At 36.2% G+C, this 25,738-nt stretch overlaps 1 protein-coding gene across 4 annotated transcripts in view; it reads left to right on the forward strand.

The window, feature by feature from the left end:
* The window catches only part of mvb12ba (multivesicular body subunit 12Ba), a 182,846-nt gene that overhangs the window by 110,732 nt on the left and 46,376 nt on the right, over positions 1 to 25,738 (forward strand). For all 4 annotated transcript variants that reach the window (XM_072566306.1, XM_072566305.1, XM_072566303.1 and 1 more), the window contains exons 8-9: positions 19,975 to 20,030; positions 23,669 to 23,728. In XM_072566306.1, coding sequence (XP_072422407.1) covers positions 19,975 to 20,030; positions 23,669 to 23,728 — 116 coding nt within the window. The remainder of the gene's footprint in view (positions 1 to 19,974; positions 20,031 to 23,668; positions 23,729 to 25,738) is intronic.

Raw genomic sequence — 25,738 nt, forward strand, 5'->3', positions numbered from 1 at the left:
AATTTTACTGCCTTGCTTTCTATATTTCAAATTTGGAAACTGTCCCTACCTTAGGGTGGCACAGTGGCTAGCAATGCTGTCTCACAGCACCAGGGTCTCAGGTTCGATTCCAGCCTCAGGCGACTGTCTGTGTGGGGTTTGCACATTCTCCCAGAGTCTGTGTGGGTTTCCTCCGGTTGCTCTAGTTTCCTCCTACAGTCCAAAGAAGTGCAGGTCAGGTAGATTGGCCAGGCTAAGTTGCCCATAGTTTTAGGTGCATTAGTCAGAGGGAAATGGGTCTGGGTGGGTTACTCTTCGGAGGGTCGGTGTGGACTGGTTGGGCCGAAGGGCCTGTTTCCACACTGTAAGGAATCTTTTAAAAAAAAAGGATGCTTCAAGGCAGCATGCTAATGTTGCAGAACCTTTAGAACCAGGCATGTTTCAGTCAACCTGTTTTTTTTAAGCCAATCAGCAAGAAAGGTTTACTATTATTTAGTAAGAACATCACAGAAATATTCATCAGTATACAGTGTTGTAGACACCAGCCAATGTCTGCTCAGTCTCTTGGTGAATACGGTAATTATTATGGAGAATCTATTTAAGGATGCAGCAGACAATAACTATTGGTTAACTGGTTTCACTGACAAAATCCAGTTAATTCAAATTTATCAAGCCTTGCCCAATCATGTCCTCCTGTCCTGACTCTCTTCATTCATTAAAGGCAGTTCTAGTTCTTTATTTAGTAATATTAAAATCAGTGGTTTTGTTTTAGAAATTTTATTGATTTTTCTCATGATATCTTTAGTTGACCAGTGGAATTGAAGTAAAGGCTAAACCTTGAAAATGGTTTGGGCCTTGCGATTGTGGGCTTGGGTGGATTCTGTGGCACGTTGGATATAATATGGGCAAAGTATTGGCAATGTGGAGTTATCCCTGTAGCTCTACACTTTGCGTTTTCTTTTAGAATTAAAAGTGCTTTCAATTTGAACAGTTGGCTAAGCAAGTCTCTTGATCATTTTTAATAGAATATGTGTGAGGAGGATCATTGTGATTTTGCCATTCTATGTCACTAAAGCAATTACATGTTCTAATTATTCATTGAACGTTATTAACGTCCTTATGCCAATAGCTCTTTCTTTGAATGTGTTGTGTTATTATAGTAATATTGCAACAAGGTAAGAAGAAATTATAATTAATTTAAAATTGTTTAAATTCCAAACTTTGTTTTTATTGAATGGGTCACAAATTTTTGTGTCGCGATACGAACTGCAGTAGCCAAGATTCTCATTTAATAAAGCCATGCTACATGGATCAGGGCATTTTATTGGTGTTTTCTAACAAGATTGTTTTTAAAAACAAAGTTGTGTATTGACCCAGTGATCCATGCCTTTTTATGGAAATATGGTTATTGTGGGAACTCCACAAATATATCAATGTAATATTGTTATCAAAGATAAACTATAAATGTCAGGAAAATTCAGCCCAAAAATATTGAATTGAAAGGTACTTTTCTCTGAAACCTCTTCCAAAGGCCTCATTAGGGGCTTGTTGATCTAGTGTTTAATATGCAGATTAAATAGACCCATTAAATATAGTTTAAAGAGATTTATGTGCAGACATTTAATTTTTTCGAAGATTTTTTAATAGGCCCATTTACTCCAGCAGTATTAATGATTACATAATCCATATTGAACACTCAAAGTGTGATAATTTTCTTGTGTGAATAGTGAAAGCCTGCTTAGGGGCATTTTTCCCTTGGTTCCAGACTTTAGAAGTGGACTTCAATTAAATTATTAAATGCTTAATTGTTTTCCTCCTTTTGCTTATCTTTTACTCAATGGAACTGATGCTATGCTGTAAATATTTTTTGTACACATTTGAATAATGGACTATTAGAAATGTGCAAAGACATTTGAGCTGTCTTCCAACCAGTATGTTAAGTAAAATAAGCAAGAGTTCTTTTTATTTAAAATCTGAACAAAACTGAGCTTGTTTAACAATGCTTTGTATATTCACAAATTAAATTGCATGTCATATAAAGAGAAGGGTGGTTTAATATAAGGGTTTATAGATTTGTAGTTACAAGTTTTGGAACATGAATTTGATTTAAAATCTGTACAGTAACAGCCAGTATCTATACAATCAAGGTATGGCACATTAGGGTTAAAATTGCATTGCTTTGCTATGCAGTATGTGAGTCTTTTTCAGAATTTGTCGTGAAAATTGGGATATTTTAGCTCCATGTAGTTTTGTTGTTTCTTCTTACAAAGGTATTGTTAGTCTAGGTTAGATTTTTATGCAGTTAAAGTACAATTATATTTTGTGATTTTTTTTGTGAAAAAGCCTGAATGATAAACCTGTCGATTATGCTTGACCATTTAGTCAAATTATTGGAAGACTGGAACCTCTGCTTGGAATCTAGATGAAATACAGATCATCTTAAATGCTGGCTGAACATATAGCTGGAGTTAGTTGATTGTTGATGGCTTCCATGTTGCCATTTGCAATGCTTTTCTTAAAGGGAACTTTGTTCTTTTTCTGCAGATGTATGCATATAACCTAAACTGATTTAGTTTCAGTGAATAAATGCGAAGTAAATGTAAATGTAAAGTTAGTCAGGTGTTTATACGAGTCAGTACTGAAATAGTGAAATCTGAATTGAGTTAAAAGCATTCCCATTTTCAACACAGAATAGCTTCTGTCATAACGTTGTGATATCATGTAAGAGGAGGACCTGCAGACCAATTAATTTTATGTACGAAATGAATTCCATACATAATGTGCATATATCTATAAATAGTGCTTCGGATACATATGAGGGCCTCGACTCTTGTATTTGTTGACCTAATCTCCACAGCTCTTCAGAGCTAGCATTATTTCTGATAAACCATATCATGATAGAGTTAAAGAATTTTCTTGCCGGAAATTTTTCTTTGTACTTTAAAGCTCCTGCCACCCCATTCGTTATATGGCGAAAATCAATTGACTTCAACTTGGTTTCTACTAATATAATTGTGACTGTCACATATTTAACTTTAAAATCCTTAATTTGTTGTAGACAACGTTATTTAGATGGTCTCCTCTTTCAGCAAAATTGAGGGCAGTTTTTTTTTAAAAATACTCTTCTATTAGCAATTTTTAAAAAAATTACAGTGGAAGAAATGAAAACCGTTTGGTAAGACTTGTGGAAAGAAATTTGGGCTCTTGAGAATTGGAACACTGCTGCTTGATAATTGTGCCTCTTGTTATAAGCCTGTAATTAACAAAATCGCAGAGTTAGGCTTTGTCACTTCATTTCCTTTCATCAGAATGAGTATAATAATGAACAAAGTTCCCTTGTTTCATATGCTAAGCTCTTGCTCTTAAACCCATATGAGTTCATAGGCTTCTATAATTGCTAAATTGGTTTGTTAGAGCAAGATAATAGAGAATTTCTTCTCTTTATAATTGGACACTTCTTCCCTGTAGGCTAATGTATGCACATCTCTTGCATACTCAATAAGTTGCGCATTTGAAAGCCATAACTAGCTAATAACTGCTACAATGTCATCAGAGAGTAATGGTATGCTGATTAGCATAATTAATGACAAATGGCATTGCAGAAATGGTGGATTGGTTTAGTGGATGATGAATGCGTCAATGCCTAGGTTGGAACCTGCCAAGTTGGCCTAGCTGGCTGTCAGCCCTTATGTTATTTCACTGGTAGATCTCATTAGTCACCATGTGAGATGCCAGTTTTTATTCGTTGGTGTCTTGAACACTGAGAACTTAATAATGTGAACAAATATGGCTTCCAGTTTCTGGAATTAAATCTTACATTAGCATTTTTTCTGCTTCATCAATTTTTTATCCACTTCATCTCTCACAGAATTCACTAGGATTCATCGATCTTTTAATGCAAAGAATAGTAAAACAGCAGCGCTACAACAAGAGCACTTAACGTAGTTACTTTGAGCACATACATAGGGCAGTGAATATGCAGCTAAATGTTTTTTTTTCAACAGAACTACCTGTTAATGTCAGTTGTAGGTGCGAGTTCTATTATTTTTCATAAAATTCCTTTTGTGCTGTAAAGCTCCAAGATAAAATTGGACTTTAGCTTCACACTGCAATAGTCACAGTTCTAAATGTGAGATTTGCTAATGCAGTTACAAAATAGCACTGCAGTTCAATCTGACCAGAACGTAAAATAAAGTTGGCTTTTCTGTAGCTCACATCAATCACGAGGTGTGCATTTTGCATGAAGTCACATCTGTTGTCTTTATAGTGATGGACCTGTGCCATGACAGCTATTCAGAGACTACTTTTTTGTAGTAGAATGAGCCTAGGATCAATATTCCTCTCCCAGTGCTGTCCAGGAACAATTTAGGTACAAATCACTGCAGGTTTGTTGTTTCTGGGCCACACCTTGGTACCTAATCATCTTGGACTGAATTTAAATAACACATGTACATTGGGCAGGCATGGGGTACATTATTGAAGCACAGCGGGGAAATTCCATTTGCTGCCTGTGGCGAAAATGCAGCAGCAACCTTCAAGGGCCAGACCATGCAGAAGCCTCATGAGGAAGCCTGAAGGACTTGAGAATTTGACAGGAATTGAGAGCAGAAGCTTTTAAATCTGCTGGAAGCTGTGATTTAGATATCAGTGGTCTTTACATTTACTTAAAGGATGGGTGTCTGTTTTGTACTAACATGCGTGGTTTGTGATTCTAGCAGTAGATTAGACACTTTGTATTCTGACATGAGGTAAACTGATAAGAGGATGGCAGCACAGTTTCAAGTAGTGGATTGGAGAAGAAGGATTTAAGGAACATAAAACATAGTCCATCGTTAAGTGTAAAGTACCTGTGCAACAAAACAATACTTTCTTCAGAATCATCCCGCATGAAAAAAATTATCTTCCTTGACAATGTAGGTCTGTCTTTGAAGACAGCTAGCATCTGAACAACAACACCAGGCTTCTTTTTTCCCCAGAGACCAGCATGCTACTGTAGTGTACCTAGTGCTATGGAGAAAATCGTAGTATAGATGTCTTTGAAATTTATTTGCATTGTTGCAGGTGCCAAAGCCATAGCAGAAGTTCATGGATAGCATGGATGCTTACAAAACAAGAAATAAAGAACAATTTTCCACCCATTTTTCAGGGGAGGGAAGAAAGTGAGGAAAATCAATTTTTAAACAAATTAATTCTGGATCCTCTGCAGTAAAAGAGTAATAGTGATTTGTTGCAGATTTCCAGGTTGGCATTTGCTACAGGTAACAGTTATTTGTTCAAATTTTGCAAAAGTTGCCTACAGTTGTAATTTAAAACTATTCTGGGAGTTTAGCCCTTCAGTATATTAGGAGAAGGTCAACTTAAATCTGCTGACATGCAGGGAGTAAATTATACTTGTCACAACTGTGTTTGAAAATAATTTTAAGAAAATGTTGCTTTAATTCAGTAGTTTTAATTTTTAATTTTCTTTCCAAATGTGGTCCAGTTCTAGTTCACTTTTTTTCTTAGAAATACACCAAGTGTTAGAACTGTGTATGTCCTAATGACAATATTCATCACGATTATTATTCCCTATACAAAGATTAACTATAAAGTGCACTCCTTTATAGGAAATGCAGATGGCAAATACAGGCGTAAGAATTCACCTTCCACCTGCCACCACTTCTATCTAGAAGGACAAGGCAGTCAATACATTGGGAGCAATATCACCTGCAAGTTTCCCTGCAAGCCACTCTCCATCCTGACTTGGCACTATATATTGCCATTCCTTCACTGTTGCTAGATTAAAATCCTGGAATTCCCTCTGGAATGGCATTGTGGGTCAACCCATAGGAGGTAGACTGCAGCAGTTGAAGAAGGCAGCTCACCACCACCTTATTGAAGGCAACTAGGGACAGGCAATAAATCCTGGTCTGCCAGACACGCCCACATCCCACAAATGAATTTTAAAAAGACTTCAATTTAGCAGTATATTCAAAGTTTGTGAGAAGATTTGCAGCTCGGGTGCTCGTTGTCAGTTCCAGCTGTCCGCTGCAATGGCTGGTATATTGGGTCCAGGTCGATGTGCTTATTGATTGAATCTGTGGATGAGTGCCATGCCTCTAGTAATTCCCTGGCTGTTGTCTGTTCGGCTTGTCCTATAATAGTAGTGTTGTCCCAGTCGAACTCCTGTTGCTTGTCATCTGTGTGTGTGTGGCTACTAAGGATAACTGGTCGTGTCGTTTCGTGGCTAGTTGGCGTTCATGGATGTGGATTGTTAGCTGTCTTCCTATTTGTCCTATGTAGTGTTTTGTGCAGTCCTTGCATGGGATTTTGTACACTACATTGGTTTTGCTCATGCTGGGTATCGGGTCCTTTGTCCTGGTGAGTTGTTGTCTGAGTGTGGCTGTTGGTTTGTGTGCTGTTGTGAGTCCTAGTGGTCGTAGTAGTCTGGCTGTCAGTTCAGAAATGTTCTTGATGTATGGTAATGTGGCTAGTTCAACTGACATCCGGAAGCGGCAGAGACAAACCACTATAGATGCAGGAGGAAACAACACAGAAGAGCTTCACAGGAGGCTCCCAAGCACTGAGGATGTCACCTAGACAGGGGACGAAACATCTGCAATACAAATTCCCAGCTCGGCGAACAAAACCATTAACAGCAATTAAATACTGTTATTTTCGATACATTTTTTGGTTTTCTTCCTTTTTCTAAGTTTTTTGTATTGGTAAGCTTCAACTGTGCTTGAATTAGTGAGTAATGGAGTGTATCGTTAGAAATGTATTTTAAGTAACAGCTGGGTAACTATAAACAAGTTCTGGGAAATAGATATAAACTGTGTCTTGGTCAGGAGTGCAAGACATGTAAATAAATCCTTAGGAACTGTAGGAGCAATTTACCACAGATGCTGGAATCTGCATTTGAAAAAGAACAAATGCTGGAAATCGCAGCAGGTCAGGTAGTATGCATGGAGAGAGCAAACTAACGTTTTGAGTCAAAATGACTCTCCATCAGAGCTGAAGTGAAGTGTGGAGGCAGCAGCATTTATGCTATAGTTAGAGGTATGTGGAGTGCTAGAGGAGAAAAGATGTTGATAGTTTAGATTTAAGTGATCGGAGTGTGAGAATGGCAGCACAATGGTGTGTCTACCTGCCAGACTGGAAAGAACAGACAGTCCCAGTCAGGGAGGGGAGAGAAGATATAGTGACAAGGAATGTAACAAGTAAAGTTAAAAGAAACGAAAGAAATAGGAGTTGGTTCACAGTTTGAAGGTGCCAAACTCGATATTATGTTCAGTAGGTTGTAAAATGCTTAGTCAAAAGATGAAATGTTGTTCCTCCAGTTTGTGCTGCGATTCACTGGAGCACTGCAGCGTGCCGAGGACAGACAAGTGGGCATGTGAGCAGGACGTTGTGTTAAAATGACTGGCTATGGGAAGGTGAGGGTCATGCTTGTGCACATACCAGAGGAGTTCTGCAAAGTCATAGAGACTGTCCTCTCTGCTTTCAACTCTCAACATTAATGCGGGAATGGGGCATTGCTGCACTGTGTGCTGCAAGTTAAAGTGAACTTCAGGTATCAGATACTGTCCTGTTGATGTGATAAAAGACTGCTGTTGGCCCAAGTCTTCCCTGATTTCAACCCTGATCAGGCAAAATGTACAGATTTAGCATCCTCCAATTTTCTGAGAAATCTGATGGTAGATTGTTCCAAGCTCAGTGCAAGAAGCTTCAGAGATGACCACAAAGGGAGTCTGCCCAGAGATTGTGCCTCTTTAGTTTTGGATGTTGTATTCTTCGGAGTTTAAATATTCTACCATTACAGTAGAGTGGTTGGGTGCTTAAGTGGATAACTGAGTAAGGTGGGTAAGATGAAGGCGTAAGAGTGTATGGTAGATTTGGGTCTGGTGTTAGTGTCAGGTTGGATCAGATCATATGGTTTGGACAGAGTGGGGTAATTTTACGACATGGCGGTGAACTGTTCTGTTAATTAAACCCAGAAAAGCTCACCTCCCATTGTAATCTGTTAAAGTATGAGTGACAGAGAACTCCCACATTCCACTATTTAAAGAAAATAATATCAATTTATTCCTTAACTCTAAAAGTGAATATTAAACAACAACTATTTACAACTCGAAGCCCCCTTTCTCTTAACTGCTTATTATATGTCTCCAACTCTATAATAGTACACTGTTCCAATAAAAAAAAGTATCAAAATTACATCAACTTAATTTCAAAACCATACAGCGGCTGTCGTCGTCTGTGTCTTTCTTCTTTCAGCTAAAGATCTTTTACTGCAAATATTTTTCATATGAGAAAGGTACCTTTGATAGAGAGTGTTTTTGAATGGCAGTCTTTCTTGATGGTAATTACTCTCTGTCTAACTTTCAAATTGCCCTTTTATCCATCCCCCCCCCCCAACATTGGATCATCTCATTGGTTTGATATTGGCAAAACAATAAATTCAAAATCGATTGGGTTTTAGTGTCCTGGCACATAATTTAAACTGGTTAAATTCAAATCGTTGTCAAAATAGCAACCAACTCAGGTATTGATTTCACAGCCAAATGTTATGTATTTTCAGTTTTCCAGTAACTATCTAGTCATATATGACAGGTGTTTGTAAGTTGCCCGTGCAAAACAGCATTCACTCTCTCTTAAAGGTACAGTACACGCCTTCAACTTCATAACAGTAGTTGGCTGTGGGGTCTTGTTAAGTTGGATTGGGGTTCGAGGAGTTCTACAAAAGATTTTTTTCTGTCTTCATAGGTACCCATTCTAGTTAATAGATCAGAACTGTTCAGACTAAAATATTTTACAAGACTCCCAGCATGCAGAGCAATTGTCCACTTGGAAGTTCAACCTTTCAGGCAATGCCCATTGAGTCAGTGCATTTGGACTTCTGAAGGATCCCAACTATCTTTCTAGGGGGCATGCCTGGTCTCAACTATCCAGGCTAGTGTTTGTATGAGTTGGGATGTAGTCATATGCAGACATTTTTCAATAGTAAAATAATTGTCATGCGTAAGACATTAGGAAGAATCGTGACTTTCCACACTTGAAACACCAAGTTCTGTTTTCTAAGTTCCATGTTCGATTCTCACAGCTAATCTGAGGAAATATAATGAACAGTTAAAAGCATTATTAAATGGAAATAGGCAGAGATGCTGGGTTCAAGTAGGAGAAGAGGACCGGATAGAGCTAATATTTTTTAAAGTAAAACTCTTGTGGTGCTGGTGGCTCAAAGATGAAGATTGGTGGGCGGCACGGTGGCACAATGCTTAACACTGCTGCCTCACAGCACCAGAGACCCGGGTTCAATTCCTGCCTTAGGTGACTGACTGTGTGGAGTTTGCAGATTCTCCCCGTGTCTGCGTGGGTTTCCTCCAGGTGCTTCGGTTTCCTCCCACAGTCCAAAAATGTGCAGGTTAGGTGAATTGGCCATGCTAAATTGTCTGTATTGTTAGGTGAAGCGGTAAATGTAGGGGAATGAGTCTGGGTGGGTTGCGCTTCGGTGGGTCGGTGTGGACTTGGGCCGAAGGGCCTGTTTCCACACTGTAAGTAATCTAATTGAAGATACAGAAGTAAAATGGAGGTAGAAGTGTGATTTTACAAATGCTCATAAACTGGGTTAGTGACTGACTGACTGGAGTTTGAAGGTCACAGAATTGAAAATAAGTTGTGGAATTTGCAAAAAGAAAGGCAAATTTTAAATGAAGTAACCTAATGTAATGATCTGGAAGGGAAAATGGTATTGAAAAAAGTTATCTAAATCAGGCAGTCATTACTCAGTTGAAAGACAGGAAAATTCTCTTTTTAAAGAATTATAGTTTTCAAATTGAGCTCGTAATTGCTATTTTGCAACATCCTTGAAGAAGTCCATGAAGTTTAATTGGAATTCTGACAAAAAGATCATAATTATTAATTCAGACTGATAAAAATTTTTAAAATAAAACTGAGGTCAGCCGACTGTGTGGAGTCATATATGACAGAATTTTACATCACAATGAAGCTGGAAAGTTGTCTAAGCAGATTGTCGAACTTCACTGAATTCCTTATTACCAAGACATTTGAATTATTGACGGTGAGACCTGAATTAGCCTTAGGAAACTTAATCCCTATAATATTTTGAGTGTGTTTGTGTATTTAACAAGCAAGAGCAGCTTCTCCCTAAATTCTTGGTCCATCCCACTCACAATTTTGAGAACCTCTGTCAAATCACCTCTCAGCAGCCTTCTCTCCAAGGAGAACAATCCCATTTGGTATTGCTCTTAGATCCTACTCTAATGGCAATCTCCAGTAATTGATCATGGATAATTTAGATGAACTGTTAACATTTGGTTCAGTATCAAAATACTTCTGTCTAGAGTTTTTTTTTTGTTGTGATTAAGTTGCTTATCATTTCAGTGTGTTTTTTTTACTGCAGTCAAGTCTTAATTGGATTGTTTGTTTAGCTGTTATCAATGAAGTTGTGATAACATGCTCAAAATACTTTATTTCTTAATCTCAGAATAACAGAATTGTTATGGTGCAGGAAGAGACCATTCAACCCATGATGCCTGCACTGATTCTTCGTACACACATGATTGCCTAATGCCAATCTCTTGTCTTTTCCCCATACTCTTCACACTATTTCTAATCAGATAGTCATCCACTGGCCTCTTGAATATCTTCAATTGAACTTGCCTTCACCACATTTCCAAGCAGTGCAATCCATACCTAAATACTCACTGCATGGCAAAAAAACATTATTCACCTCATCCTTGCTTCTTTTGTACATCACTTTAAATCAATGTCATCTTGTTCTTGTTTGTTTTACTGGCAAGAACAACTTTTCCCTATCCGCTTTGTCCAGCTTGCTCACAATTTTGAGGACCCCTCCTCTCAGCTGCCTTCTCTGCAAGAACAGTCCAAACATATTTTATTTTGCCTCATAACCTGAAGTTTTCGTTCCTGGAACCCTTCTCGTACATTGCTTCTGTTGTTTCCAGTGCATTCACATCCTTCCAATAATGTGGCACCCGCACAGTACTCCAGCTGAGGTCTAATAAGTGTCTTTATCTGTAGTAATCTGTAGTTTAACATGGTTGGTTGGGCTTTTCTTTTGGTATTAAATGTGAAATTGAACAGATATTTACGTGCAATTAATGCATTATGGAACTGATCTGAGATTCTTGCAATGCTTCTGAACAGGATATTTTTCAATCCTTAGTTATTACATTGCACATGAAGTAAGGACGAAAATTTAAGGTTAAATTTGGAAATCCTAAAATAGAAATTATGAGCGAAAGAAAGTTGCTATTGTACCTACATTTTTTTAAAAAACTAACAAAGTTCTAATTTACTGGAATTTGTAGTTTTGTTTAAAAAAAATGTTGTAAAGTGGCACTCTGTATGTTTGAAGAATATTAATATCTGATTATTGCATGAGTACAGCTAAATCTGAAAGTTAGGAAGTCAGTGCTGTGCTCTTCCAAAAGCTTTGCTAAGACTGTGTCTTACTAAAGCAATTATAATGGCATGAAGTTGCAGTACTTGTGTGATACTTAATCTACAAAGCATGCTAGAGAAAGCTGAGCTTGTCGAATTCAACGTAATTAAGATTTTAATAACATGATGTTTACTGCCAAACAATCTGGCATTGAAGTTAACTTTTCCAAATGTGGAGGCTCATTTATTCAGATTTTAGTATTTGTGGAGATCGTTTTAATTTTGTTGATGTTTTTCTTAACTAAACCTCTTAATCCCATTTACTTCCATCTTTATTTTTGCTTTGTCCAAGATTTGGCAATGAATGAACTAATCTTAGTTATATTTCATGGTTAAAAGTCAGTATGCAGTTAACAAATACAGTAGTCCCCACTTACCTGCGGGGATACGTTCCAAGACCTATCATGGATAGTAGCAACCCATTCATTTTAAATGGGAGATTTACCTCCCCAGCAGCCCCCTGGTCCCTGGTTCTGGAATGTTCCATGTAATAAGTTCAGGCTGCAGTAAACAGCGGATAACAAACCACGGTAACCAGGCCCGCGGATACAGCAGTCGAGCTTTATTCTTCAGTTTGATGAGATAAGGAGTTGCAAATTGCTTGCTTTGGTCAACAGGTCTTAGATCATCTGTAAAGGCTTTCATCACATCAAGCCTGAATGCAAAATAATCACATTTTAAGGATGTGTGCATAGAGGTACTCAAATAATCTTCAAAAATGCAGCATTTTCGAAGTCATGTCAAGATTTAATTTGCACAGATTGTTTTACTACTCATTTTGCTTATGGGGCTGCACTTATCTTTTCAATTTTGAAGCATGAGGTTGAAGTGTAACACATTATTTTTTTTCTCCTTTGTATTTCTTGAATTGATTACTTAGCACTGTGTTGGTTAGTTTTACATGATCATCTCTGTACAAAAGATACATGTCCACAGCACCATATTATTATCATAAGGAGCAGAAGTCATTAAACTAATCTGAAAATAGAAGCTTGCTATCATCAGTTCTCATACCACGGGTCACAAGCTTCAGCAACACCAAAATTTTTCCTGTCAGGATAGGGGGCAATTTTTATTCCCCCTCATTAGACAATTTGACTAATGACTAGCTTTGGCTGTGGAGCTATTCAGGGACTACGGACTTCCGTAAGGCACTTGGAACAGCGTGTAAAGACGGCCTCAGTTGGAATGGCACAGATGGCAAGCCCAAACGACAAAATAAACTACAATATGTCTTGGAGCTGCTGTCAGGCCAGAGCTTATTTGTCATGTCACAGCAATCTATTGGGTTGGGGAGCAGCAGCTCCTCTCCTGGGCCTTGAAAACTTCCACGCACAGCATTGTGCTTCAGGTCCAATGGGTAGCAGTGAGGGGGGAAAAAAAAACGGTTCCTTGATATGGTTTTAACTAATTAGCCCTTGTAATTTCAAAGGGTTTAATTTTTATATGCAAAGTGGCAGGATGCAGTACATAAACTAATTTCAATTTGGGACTCCTGGAGCTATTAAACAAGCAGGTTGTTGATGCTAAGTAAACTGCCTGTTAACATACTTTTGTGTTTAGAAAGCTGCAATCAATAAGCTCAATAGCTTTCTAGATTATTGAAGTAATGCCTTTTTAAAAAAAACAACAGTTTAATTAGATTGCTGATTGCAGTAGGATTAGTATCAGAAGCACTTAACTGTAATCAAAATGCAAGGATATTAATCTAAAGACTTGCTCAGCAGGAATTTTTGTATGATTTGTGAACTAATATTCTCAAGTGCAAGTTTGAATTTTGATTTTCTTGAAGTATTTGTGGGAACAATTGTTGGTTCATTTTGTACAAATTTGTAGCTCACTTAGGAGGCTGAAGGATCTGTTGCATTGGATGACTTGTGGCTTTATTTGTTCTGTTTCAATCATGTAACTTATATCATTCATTCATACCAAATATAAAACACTTGTATCCTTCTTCAGTTGTAATAACTGTTGCCATTGTTTTATTATTCAGTTTTAGGTGAAAAATATTAATAGGTTTATATGCTGAATTTCAATTTGACTGAAAAAAATTACATAATGTATTTCCCCAATTTAGAAGTCATTCCATCTTACAGTATCATGCCATAGTTGATTTCTCAAAATTAACAATTTTATAAAAAAAGCAGTGATGTAGTAAGCCATTATAACACTGAACTCTGTTAAAGAAAGAGGCCTTTTACTTGATAAAGCAATCAAGTATATGTTCATTAAAGGTAATGTAAAAAATGAGTCCGATTAGTGAGAACCCTGGGTTCAAATTTTATGTTGGAAATTGTGCATTAAGTGGATACTTAAAACTTTGACCCTGAAATTACGCTGTAGAAAGCCAGCATACAAGTTGTTGAATGCATTTGTCTGAAATAATTTCCTCTGCTATTTTAACAGAAGCATTAACCGATTTAAAGTTAAACTGATTGCACCTACATTAAAATAGTGCAAAGGGGCATTTCAACCTAACAGATCAAAAATTCATATATTAACATCCTACTATTTAATTTAAGGGCCAACATCCTTGCAATATATTTTCAGGCAAGGTACGTCCGTGCATTATTTTGGAAAGAAGAATAGTTGGATTTTAAAGATTTTCAAACGATTGTTTTTACAAACAGTATTGATGTTAATCAAGCTGTTCATATTTTTTCATTGGATTGCTGTAAATACACAGATCTACAACCTTCTACAGGCAAGAAAATCAATGAAAATGTAACTGTGTATGAGAATTTTGCCCAAAGCTCAAAAAGCTAATAGGTCCTAACTTTTGGATGACAACTCTGTATTTTGCACTTCATTGCACAAGAGACTGAGTGCAGGAATTTGTGACGCATTGCACTTGAATTCCTTCAGTAGACGTGTAGAATTTCTCTGTGTACAACAATAGAAGTGTTCAGTGCTGTGTGGAATTGTAACCCTCTGAGTACTGAAGAAGTAATTCATCTACACCTGGTAGCTACACATGACAATGTTAGCATTTTTCATTTTACTGACATTACCATTAATAAAGCAATGATCCAAAAGTAGCTTTGCTGAGTCTGTTCTTTGCTTCCATCATTCATGACTATTTAATTTAAAATGATGCAGTGCAAAATTATAATGGAAAACGCATTGTTCTTCATTGTTTACAATGTTCTGTAATCGTGTTTAAAGAAGTGCATTTGAGCTTTACACCATTTAAAATTAAGATTAGCTTGGAAAACATTAATAGCTCAGAAAGAAGGGGCTGCTTTTTTTTTCTAGCGACATTCATGTTGAACCGTTGGGCAAGATTTTTAAAAGGTAAATAATGTTTAACAGGTTATAATTTTTAAATGACTTGTGTGGTTATGAATGTTGAGTTCTTATTAAGTACAATGTGGGGACAAAAAAATCTAAAGTGAATGATTTTTTTTATTTGTGCTTAATTTTTTTTAATTTCAGTAAAATCTCCTAGCTTCAGTTGGTTACTGTGTATAATATACAGTTGAAGAAAATATGCACAGCACAGAAATGGGTCATTGAGCCCAACTGTTCTGGACTGGCATTTATGTTCCAGATAAGCCTTCTCACAGCTGACTTCAGCTGACCCTACAAGCATGTTCTTCGAATTGTTTATTTCACATGTGCCGATTGAGGTCCCCCTTTAACACGCCTATGATATTCAGTCACTCGATGACAGCACTTCCTATATTCTAACCACTTTTATAAATTTATTACATTTATGACTCATTGTTTTGGGCTCCACTCATTGTTGAAACATCTTCTGTAATTATGCAATGAGAGGCAAAAGAAAAGGGAAGTTATGTACACAAAACCTTTGAACTGTGAATGTACTTTTTATGCTTTTAGTGTAATTTTAATGTCTGATACCACAGCAGCAAGACAATATCTTCCTTTTTTCCTCCTTGCCTTCTAAGCAAGAACACGAGCATTGCTGGTTTAATTAACTCTAAATGACCAATGTTTCTTTTCAGAGTCACTACATTGAGCTTATCCTCTAATAAGTAGTTGTTTTGGATTCTGCATTTTTTAATGTAAATACTATAATCTTATTTTTATGTTATAATTTGAACTAATTTTAATCAGACTATTATGGATAACATATTATCCACTGATTCACTTGCAACTTCTGTGCATCGGAATATGAATGTCATTCAGTCCCTTAAGTCTGTTTAACCATTCAAACAATTCGTGGTTGATCTGTACTCCAAACCCTGTAACCTACATGCTCTTCAACACCCATACCAATGAAAATGTGTCATGTAATTTTGGAAATTTCAGATAACCCGATTATCCACAGCCTATTGGAAGAGAGAATTCCTCAGTCACCATCCTTTGTGTAAGAAAAGAAGTTCCCCTAGTTTCACTTCAGAATGACCGAACTCCAATTTTAAGATTATACCTTCTTGTCCTGGATTTTTCGTACCGGTATAACTGTATCTAGCTCATAGAATCATTTGTCGTTATAAGCATCATGATGTAGATAAATTTTCAACCTTACACAATCTGTGGAATACAAACTAATTTATGCAACCTGTCTTTGCAATTTAACCCTTGTATCATTCTGATGATTCTGTACTGTAACGCCTCTCAATGACTTATGAAACTGAAAGGGTAATCTTCTTATATTTCCGACCATATTAAATGAAGCCAAATAATTGACTTCCATATTTAAAAGTTTGAAGGCAGCAAGTGTGGATGATACTCATATATTCATCCAGTTTCATAATGGCTGTTGAACAGAAAAACTAGCTATGTAGATGTACTTACTCATGAGCCAATTTTTAAAAAATCATTTTATATATGGTATTTTGCATTGATTGTTATATTGATGTCCCAGATCAAGAGCAGCCATCTGAATGGAAGAGAACTTCAGATTTAAAAAATGTACAAATGGTCATCCTTTTCATGTGCTTCTGAACAGGTTAAAATAAATTGTTTTCTACCATAATGTCTTTGGGAATTCTGCCATGCTCATGTTAAAAAGACTATTAAATATTTTCTTTCAGAGTTGAATTTTATATATCTTTTGAAAAGTTCACGTTGCTGAATTTGTTGATCAAATGCACTGAACTATCTCTGGATGTATGTTTTTTTTATATATCAACAAAGACGGTGTTAAAATTTGACAGCCTTGACATGCTGATTTCTATGTACACTCATTTCAGTGTGAGGTTACAGGATTAATAATACAGTTTCATGCTACTTGCCATTTTTAACCATGATCATTATGATAAAGGGCATATACTTAATTACAGCCCTGTTTAATTACAGCTCTTTTGAAGCTCATTTGTTTGGTAGAATGCTAATTAAAATGGCGAGCCTGTGGCATGTCCTTATTTTCATCCTTTGTGCTAGGTGAATGAACTAAGTGTAATGCACCATGTATTAGTGCTTTACTAAAATAATTACAAGTGCATGCAGGATTTTGCTGGATAAGTCCCAATAGTTTTCTAAACTTTTAGCTTATTTTTACAGTCTTCTGCCCTGGTTCACCATCTTTTTGCATTTTTATTTCAACATTTAATACCATTGTTTTTGTATGGAGTAATGCGGATCTTAAAGTTAGTGTGCTGTGTAGAAAATAAGTTCATATAACTATTGTTATTTTGATCATTTCTCTTAAGTTATGTTAATTCTTTAAATAACTTATGTTGTATCTTCAATCTATTGCCTGTGTGTAATTTGTAAAATTGGTTAAAACAGAGCAATCTATTACCTAGCAATAATTTTTTAATGAAAAAAATTTAATCCTAAATTTAGGTAGTATTTGGTGCTACTGATGGTACTTTAATCAAATATGCATCATGGTCTACTACGCATTCTAAACATAGATTATTTCCTGTTTACATTTTTATGATTTGTTCTTTCTGACTATTCCCAGTTCATTCAGTTTTAAAATTTGGCCTGATTTACTGGTATGCACTTTTTTTTTCTACCAAGAACTCTTTTCTAAAAAAAAAGTTTAAGTTTAAATAAAAATTTATCTTTAGACCATAAGACCTGGGAGCAGAACAAGACCATTTTCCCACTGAGTCTGCTCTGGTGTTCAGTGAGGTCATAGCTGATCTGATTATCTTCAACTGTTTAACGCTTTAAAATAATGTTCTAGAATGTGATCTTCACTGAGATAGTTACATATGTCCCTAATTGCCCTTGATGAATAGTAGTGAGCCACCTTTTTGAACAATCCAATGGTGTAGGTTCCTCTCACTGATTTTGGGTTGGAAGGGTTTCACGATTTTGACTGTTAGTTATTTAGTTAGTTAATTAGATGCTACTTGTTGGAGATGATAGTTGCCTGGCAGTTGTGATGTGAATGTTATTTGTTGAATTATTAGTCCAAGTCTGATTGTCACCCAGGACTATTTGCACGTGGGCAACGACTGCCTTATATATACAGAATCGTGAGTGATATCAAGCACAATAAATTATTAGTAAATGTCCAGACTTCCAATTTTGTTATAGGAAAATAATTGAAATACTTGAAAATGGTTGGATTTAGGACATTACGCTGAGAAACATGTACTAAAATGTCCTGGGATTGAGTTGATTGGCCTCCAGCAACCAAATCATCTTTCTTTGTGCCGGATCTAACATTAACTGTCTGTTCCTCTTCTTCTGATCCCCATTAACTTTAGTTTTGCCAGGAATCTCTCATGCCACATTAGACCAAATGTTGCCTTCATTTGTTGGCAGTCACTGTCATATTGATAGAATTTTTTCAGAAGCATAATGCTTGCTTTAAATGGGCAGATATCTTTTCTGCAAAATATATTTTACGTAAGTATTGACTATGTTACTTATGTTTGCCCTAACTAAATTGAGAAACCTTTTAAGTAATGTGTGCATTTGGTAGTATGAATTTGCTCTAGTTGGATTTAAGTAAGTAAAATATTATGAGTGAGATTTAACATTGTATTTTAGTAAATTACTAATTTTCATTTTTGTAACTTGTAAAAAATGAAAGATTTTCTACTTTGGATAATCAATTGCCAGTCTTAACGTTACTATTGGTAGATTGTAGAAATAACATAATGCCATCATGTATAATTGTGATAAATATTTTGCTTAAATGTGTTGTTTTGGAATATTAATATGAATATATAATTGATCAGTTCAGTAGTTTTATGGATAGGAGAAAAGGTTTTGACATTTTCAGTGCATCTTCGCTTTTCAACTTATTGCCAATTGAATATTACTTCATGTTGGCTGTCCTGCATGACTGAGTGTGCATACCTCCACTTTAGCACAGGATGTTATTTCTGTAAAGAAAAGCATAATATCAGAATTGAGATGCTTCAGGTAGTTACTGAAGTTCAGCCTTATTGTTCAATATAAATTTCTGGGACATTTTAGTAATTCCCTGCCATACACTCATAAATCATCAATGTCAGCTTTCATGCTAACCATCAAAATGGTTGGCCATTTCCCAATAACTCTTATTAAATTCCTGGCTAATGAGTGCTTGAGGGACAAGCTTTATTTGCAGGTGGTCTCCTAATACATTGTTCTACAATAACATCATTAATATTTTGATAGGAATTGCATTACTTGGGATCTATGACTCTTGTCTGTCGATCAAGGTCATGGCACTTTTGAATAGTTTTCCTTGTTATTTAACAATATTCTGTTACAACTATGAAATGTTTTGGCATATCATGTTTCCTTATGAAAATTTCATAGAGAAAAAAACAAGAGCATAAGCAGCAACATTTGGGTTTTTTAAAAGCAGCATAGAATTTATAAATCTAACCATAGTTACCTTCTGCTTTGGAGTGACCAAAGAAGTTGCAAATTCCTCTATCTGATGTTTCATTTTGCAGTACAGTCAGTTCTGCTATAACATTTCTTTTGTTAACGCAAGTTGGCTGTAACACAGTTGGATGAATAGAGAAAGCTGTTTCTACAGTGCAAACTTTTAAAGTGTGTTGGCTATAATGTGATTTGAATCATCAACACTTTAAGTGTTGTTTGCATTGCACGATTTTCGTGTATAACAGGGTCGCACAGAAATGCAACTGTTGCACTTGCACTCTGGAAGAATTGCTTGTATTGTCAAAGTTGCACCAGCAGCTTTAACACTTAAACAGTGCAAGGATCAGGCTACTAAATAAGTTGCATCTCCAGACTCACTGCTTCTCTCCAAACAGCCCATGTTTGAGAACAATTAATTGAATAGGACGTTCTTTTTTTAATTTTAAAAAAAAGCTTTTTTCAAGACTCAACCAAACATTGAAAAAATTTCTTACCAAGTTTTAAACTATTCATATCTTGTCTTAACAATGAAGATTTGTATTGATAAAATTTAATTGGCTGGTGTATGACAAACTATCACCTTTTAAGGTGTGAGGGAAATTTCCATTGGATGTATATTTTGAAGAAGTATCTGTTAGCTGAACTAATTTAAACCAGAGCTATTTTGGTATTCATAACTTTGTTCATGGCAGACCATGACTGCGCCTGGTCAGTCTCTACAGTAAGAGCTTAAACAAGCATTATTAAGAACTAACTATCTATTTTTGTCTATTTCAGCAATGGATGGTGTGCCTTTCACTATTTCAGAAAAATTCTCCAGTGCAATTGAAGCAGTAAGTGTGTCACTGTAACTAAAATCTGTTACTCTTTCAAAATTAAGACCAATTACAAACCTGAATCTTGCTTTTCCCTAATTATTAAAAGTAAGTTACAGATATATGTCATGCAATAATAAGAATTTCAAAGTATGCTGAAGATACACAAAAAGGAATAACTTTTGGTTCACTACATGCATTCCAGATAGTGAGGAAACTGTTGGTGCCAATACTGCACTTAGAGCAAAGGTTGCCATTCATTATTTACTGAAACATTGAATCAGTTACAGAGGCAACAAAACAAAAAGTTTAACTTTTAACCAATAATATTTTTGACTGGTTTAACTTCCCTTTACCAGATATGTTTGTGACTTTGTGCATAAAATGGCTGCTCTCCATGCTGTTCACTAAAACTAGTTGGGAGTATTCAAATGCATGCTACATTTGAATGAAATTGTAGCTGAATCTTGGCTAGCTGTCAGAGTAGCAACTTTTGGTTAAAATATATAAACAAAATTAACACTGAGAAGTGATATTAACAGCGAGGAAGTTTCGGACAACACATGGAGTTCATTTTGGTGATGGTATAAAATGAAGTGTTAAGGAAGGTTCCAGTTCAAAACGGGTTTATTTTAATTATTGTAGGATCCATAGAGAGAGAAAACATTTAGAGATGTGTGCACTGTGTATCTTTTATTACATTTTGTTAGACATTGTTCCAAGAAGTGTTATCTGGAAGATATTCATTGCTGTTGTATTCTTTTGCCAAATAGTGCCCAACCTAAGTATTTTCATGTAATAAAATTAGGCCTAAGTGAAGCCTGTCTTTGAGAAGGTGGTAGTGAACTGCCTTCTTGAACCATTGCTATCCGTGTGGAGGAGATTTGCTAGGGAGAAAGTTCAGGGTTGTGACCAGGATGCTAAGAGTGGTCAATACTTGGTTCAACTGAATGACCAAAAAGGGGATGTGATGGGCACTGTAGAGATGGGAAAGCAGCAAGCATATCCTGAACAGGAACTTGGAAGAACATAAACTTCTGCATGATAGAGCATAGCCATACTAAGTGCAATAAGACAGGCAGAACTTAATTGACACCTGGTTCCAATAGAGCCAGATGCAGTGCTCACTCGTGACCTGTAGATATGTTGTTGAAAGGCAAGCAATTCCCATTCTGTTGCCAGAAACAAGTGCAGCCTTTCTTTTCTTCATTTCTTCTTCTGAAATACCGACCATCATCTTCCAACTTTGATGTATGGTGAATGTTGAATGAATCGGAAATCCAGATGTAAATATGCAAAGCTTTGGACGTGGGACACAAAACTTAAAATAACTAAGAATTTACAATAGCATTTTAATTTGTTTTGAAATCTTGAAATTCAAATAATTTTCACTGTAAATAGTATTTATGGTTAAAGCGATCTCCATTGAGCAATAAATTATTTTACCAACTTCATAAAGGGCATTTCTTATGATATGGGCTTGTGCTAGATGAGAAAAGGTTGTGTTATTGCAGCCTGTAATGCGGATAGAATTTAGGCGGTGTGTGTACGCACCTTCTACTGTACACAATCTACCACCAAGATGCATTTTTCATATAAATGTAGAGCGGCTGGATTTTTTTTTCTTGCATAGTTTTAATCTAAGAGCTTAATTTTTTTTACCAGAAATCGGCTGTCTCAATTTTGGCAAGCTTCCTGGAGGATTTCTCATGTGAACCCGAGCGAGTTCTCTCACTCTATTCACAGCTCGCTTCATAATTATGCACAACTCCTCCTTGGTGCCATCTTGCCCTATCTTTCTATCTGCAATGGCAAAAGTACTCACAACTTCCCGGTGCTAGTGCCATTTTTAAGGCTGAGTCGTCCACTAGATCAAACTCTGCCAGCCAGGAGCTGCCCTTCACAGTGCAGGTGTGGGAATTAAAGAAGGAAATGTTTCTGAGGGCACTTGGATGGCATGATTGATACTTCATTGCAGCTGCAAGTATGCATTTGTCAATTTTTTTAATATTTTCACATCACCTGACTAATTGACTGCCATTATACCGATAACTATAAGATCCAAGCTGCACAGTTTAGCTGTTCTTGGCATCATTCCATCCTCAAACCCAATCTAAGAGTATGCCACTATTTCCCTAATGCCCAGAGTAGCCTAACATCTTCTCATATTCAATGGGAGAGCATCATATATGGAGAAACCTTCAAACAGTTGAAAAAATGCAGTTTTATTCAGCAATAGCAAAAGCAAAGATGCAATGAAGAAAAGAAAGGCTGCACTTGTTTCTGGCAACAGAATGGGAATTGCTTGCCTTTCAACAACGTATCTACAGGTCACGAGTGAGCACTGCATCTGGCTCTATTGGAACCAGGTGTCAATTAAGTTCTGCCTGTCTTATTGCACTTGGTATGGTTATGCTCTATCATGCAGAAGATGATGTTCTTCGAAGTTCCTGTTCAGAACACACTGCTGCTTTCCCATCTCTACAGTGTCCATCACATCCCCTTTTTGGTCATTCAGTTGAACCAATCCTGGTCACAACCCTGAACTTTCTCCCTAGCAAACCTACTCCACATAGATAGCAATGGTTCAAGAAGGCAGTTCACTACCACCTTCTTGAAGACAAATGGAATGGATGACAAATGCTGGCCTTCCATGTGATGCCCACATCCCAGGAACAAGTTTTTAAAAATTCTTGGTTCAGCCATCTGGACCATTTATTTGCATCTTTGCAACATTGTCTGTTAGTGCACCTGCTTCACAGCAATCCTTAACCGTTGCTGCTGAAAATTCTTCTCCAAGTTTTTGTCGTATGTCGACTCAAATCTTTTATTCACCAGCCTCTGAAATACCAACCATCCTCTTCCAACTCCTCCAAATGTCTGTTGTCCAAAATTGACTCACCCACCCGACTTCCCAATCCTTATGACCCCCCCCCCCCCCATCTCCCGACACAGAAAATTTAGAGTTTTATCTCTTAAATCAAATCCTTCCACTCACCATAAATATCTCTGCAATTTTCTCCAACATCACACGAGCTCACATACCTTCCAGTTTTTTGAATCTGACCATATACACAACAGTACCTTTTTCAAAAGTCCTGCACCTATGGATTAAGCTGTTTCACCGCAATGCTCTTGTACTTCCTCATCAATCTTCCTCTCTATATCTCTTCACTTGAAGTCTTCTCGAAATCCACCCCTTTACCTAACTTCTATTCAATTCTCCAAACACCAGAAAATGTGGGCTTTTTCCTTCTTCAGTGAAGCATTTTGGGATGCTTCTGCATATCTAAGGTGCTAAACAAATGCAATCTAGATGTTATTGAGTAGAACACAGCATATGTGTAAAAAAGTAATTTGTTTAACTTATTTATATGGTAAAATTTTAGATTAGCATTTAACAATGAGCAAAATAAATAAGACCTCTTGAAAACAAAGTACAATATAAGGGGCTTATTTTCGTGAAATAATCTGAAGATATGCAACCATGCATAAAACGATTAGTTGTAATCATAGGTTTTAGTCTGTCAAATAAAGCTTGTTTGATAACTGTGATTTATCAAGATTAATGTTATCTATAATTTTGTGCTCTTCAGAGTTATCTTGGATTTGTATTTTATTAACATCTCCGTTTTGAATTTTGAATTTGATTTCAGGTGCAACCAGTTGATTTAATGGGCATAACGATCAAATCGTTGGCTGAAATCGAGAGAGAAGTAAGTATTTATTTGTAAATCATCTGAAAGGATAAATAATCTTCACACAAAATTAAATAAGTCATCAACCAGCAGGGAGTAAACCACTTGGTTGAGGTGTTCACCCAATCTGATATATGTTGACCTTCTTCCAAAATACTTGTTTTTAATTCCATTTGTTAGTCACCAATTAATTGTTGTCCACTCATACAATTTCATGTTTCTGTCCTCCAGTAGAGTAGTACGTTTTCTGGAGCATTTGTATTGTAAGAATAACTAATACTATATTTTAGCCAATAATTCTGTTTTTTGGTCCCTTTATGGATTTAGAATGCATGTTAGTTATCTACTTGCTTCAGGAGCAAAACCATCAATTTAAAATATCTGTTACTAAATTTCATCTGTGCAGATCCATGGGAGTTCATCTTAAATTAGAAGTTCCAAGAATGTCATTTTCTTTATTATGAAGGAAAGAACTTGCATTTGCCTAGTTGCTTTCATTATTTTATGACATCCCAAGAACTTTGCAACCAATTAGGTTCTTTATATTGAAGAAAATGAAGTTCTTGGAACTTCTAATTTAAGATTAACTCCCATGGATCTACACAGATGAAATTTAGCAACGGAATTTTGATTGTCCTGCTCCTGTAGCAAACAAAATAACTAAATTTTGTTTTGAAACTTTTTAGCAATACCCCATATTTGGTATGTTTTGATGGTTAATGTTTTTCAAACCAGGATTGGGGATTTTGCTAAGGTGAGAAACAGAAATTATTCTATCTTGACCAGCATTTCACATTAAATGAGATCATTAGCCCTGCTGTCTTTAGCACTGAACTTCCATACGTAAAGACCCAGGTTCCACATCTACCATTCAAAGACGTACATCATTTAAGAGTGAGTTGAGATTTTAACTTACCAACTAGATAGAATATCTCCGTGTAGAATGAACATTTCTGACTCTTTACAGAAGCAAACCTAAGATTTTTTTGTTTAGGGAGACATTGAGTATTTGAGGAAAGATCGTTCATATATTTCAATTTGTTAAAGACTGCTGTTAATTCTAATTGTAAAGGAACAGATGAGTGATAGTACTTCACTTTTTAAAGTTAAGGGTGATAGGACAGTGGGACTGCAGTAAAATGTACATGTCGATTATGAGCACAAAAGAGTAAATGGTTTAAAAATTAGCAAAATTAATCTGCAGTTGTTCAATTAACAGATTTTAACCAGATTTATGCACATTGCATACAAATAGATTCTAAGAAGGCTGAGAAGATTATAAATCTGGAGACATTCAAGCTTTATGATTTTTGGTTGGGATATGCCAGTTCCTTCAAGGAAAACTGATGCCTATTTTTACAGCTACTTGATAGAAGCTCCAACTCCCCTGGTGTGCAATGTCATTATATCTTAATTATGAATGTCATTCATGATTGACAAGCAGCTGTGTAAACAATTCAGCCTTCAGCATAGTCACATTTATTGAATGAAGAAAAAGCAACCTTTAAAAGTAGAGGACGTTATTGTAATACCTGCAGAATCTCACCTGACATTCCTTTGCCTTAAAGCAATTCTGTAGAATTGTACTTCTAACAAAAGGACATTGTCTGTTGGCACGTGTGGTTGATTTAGGTTTGTTTAGTTGACTGTTTGCACATTTGTATCAGACCCATTCCAGAGACTTGCATATATAACCTAAGAGAAATACAGTGCAGAACTGAAGAAGTGTCTTTGGGATGAGAGGTTAAATGGAGGTTCCATCTGCTTCAAATTTAGATGCAAAAGGACCTTTTGCTCAATTCGGATTAGTTTTCTGAGTATTCTGGTTAATGTCTGTCACTTGACTAATACCACTAAATAGAATATTTAATGATTTATCTTGTTGTTACAAATGAAAGCTTTTATTATTAATTAATTAGGAAGAAATGCTGGCCCATTGGTATTGTCACTGGACTATTAATCTAGAAATTCAACAAATGTTCTATAGATCTGGGTTCACATTCCACCTAGCAGATGGTGGAATTTGAA

Source organism: Chiloscyllium punctatum, chromosome 49, assembly GCF_047496795.1.
Source record: "Chiloscyllium punctatum isolate Juve2018m chromosome 49, sChiPun1.3, whole genome shotgun sequence".
Lineage (NCBI taxonomy): Eukaryota > Metazoa > Chordata > Chondrichthyes > Orectolobiformes > Hemiscylliidae > Chiloscyllium > Chiloscyllium punctatum.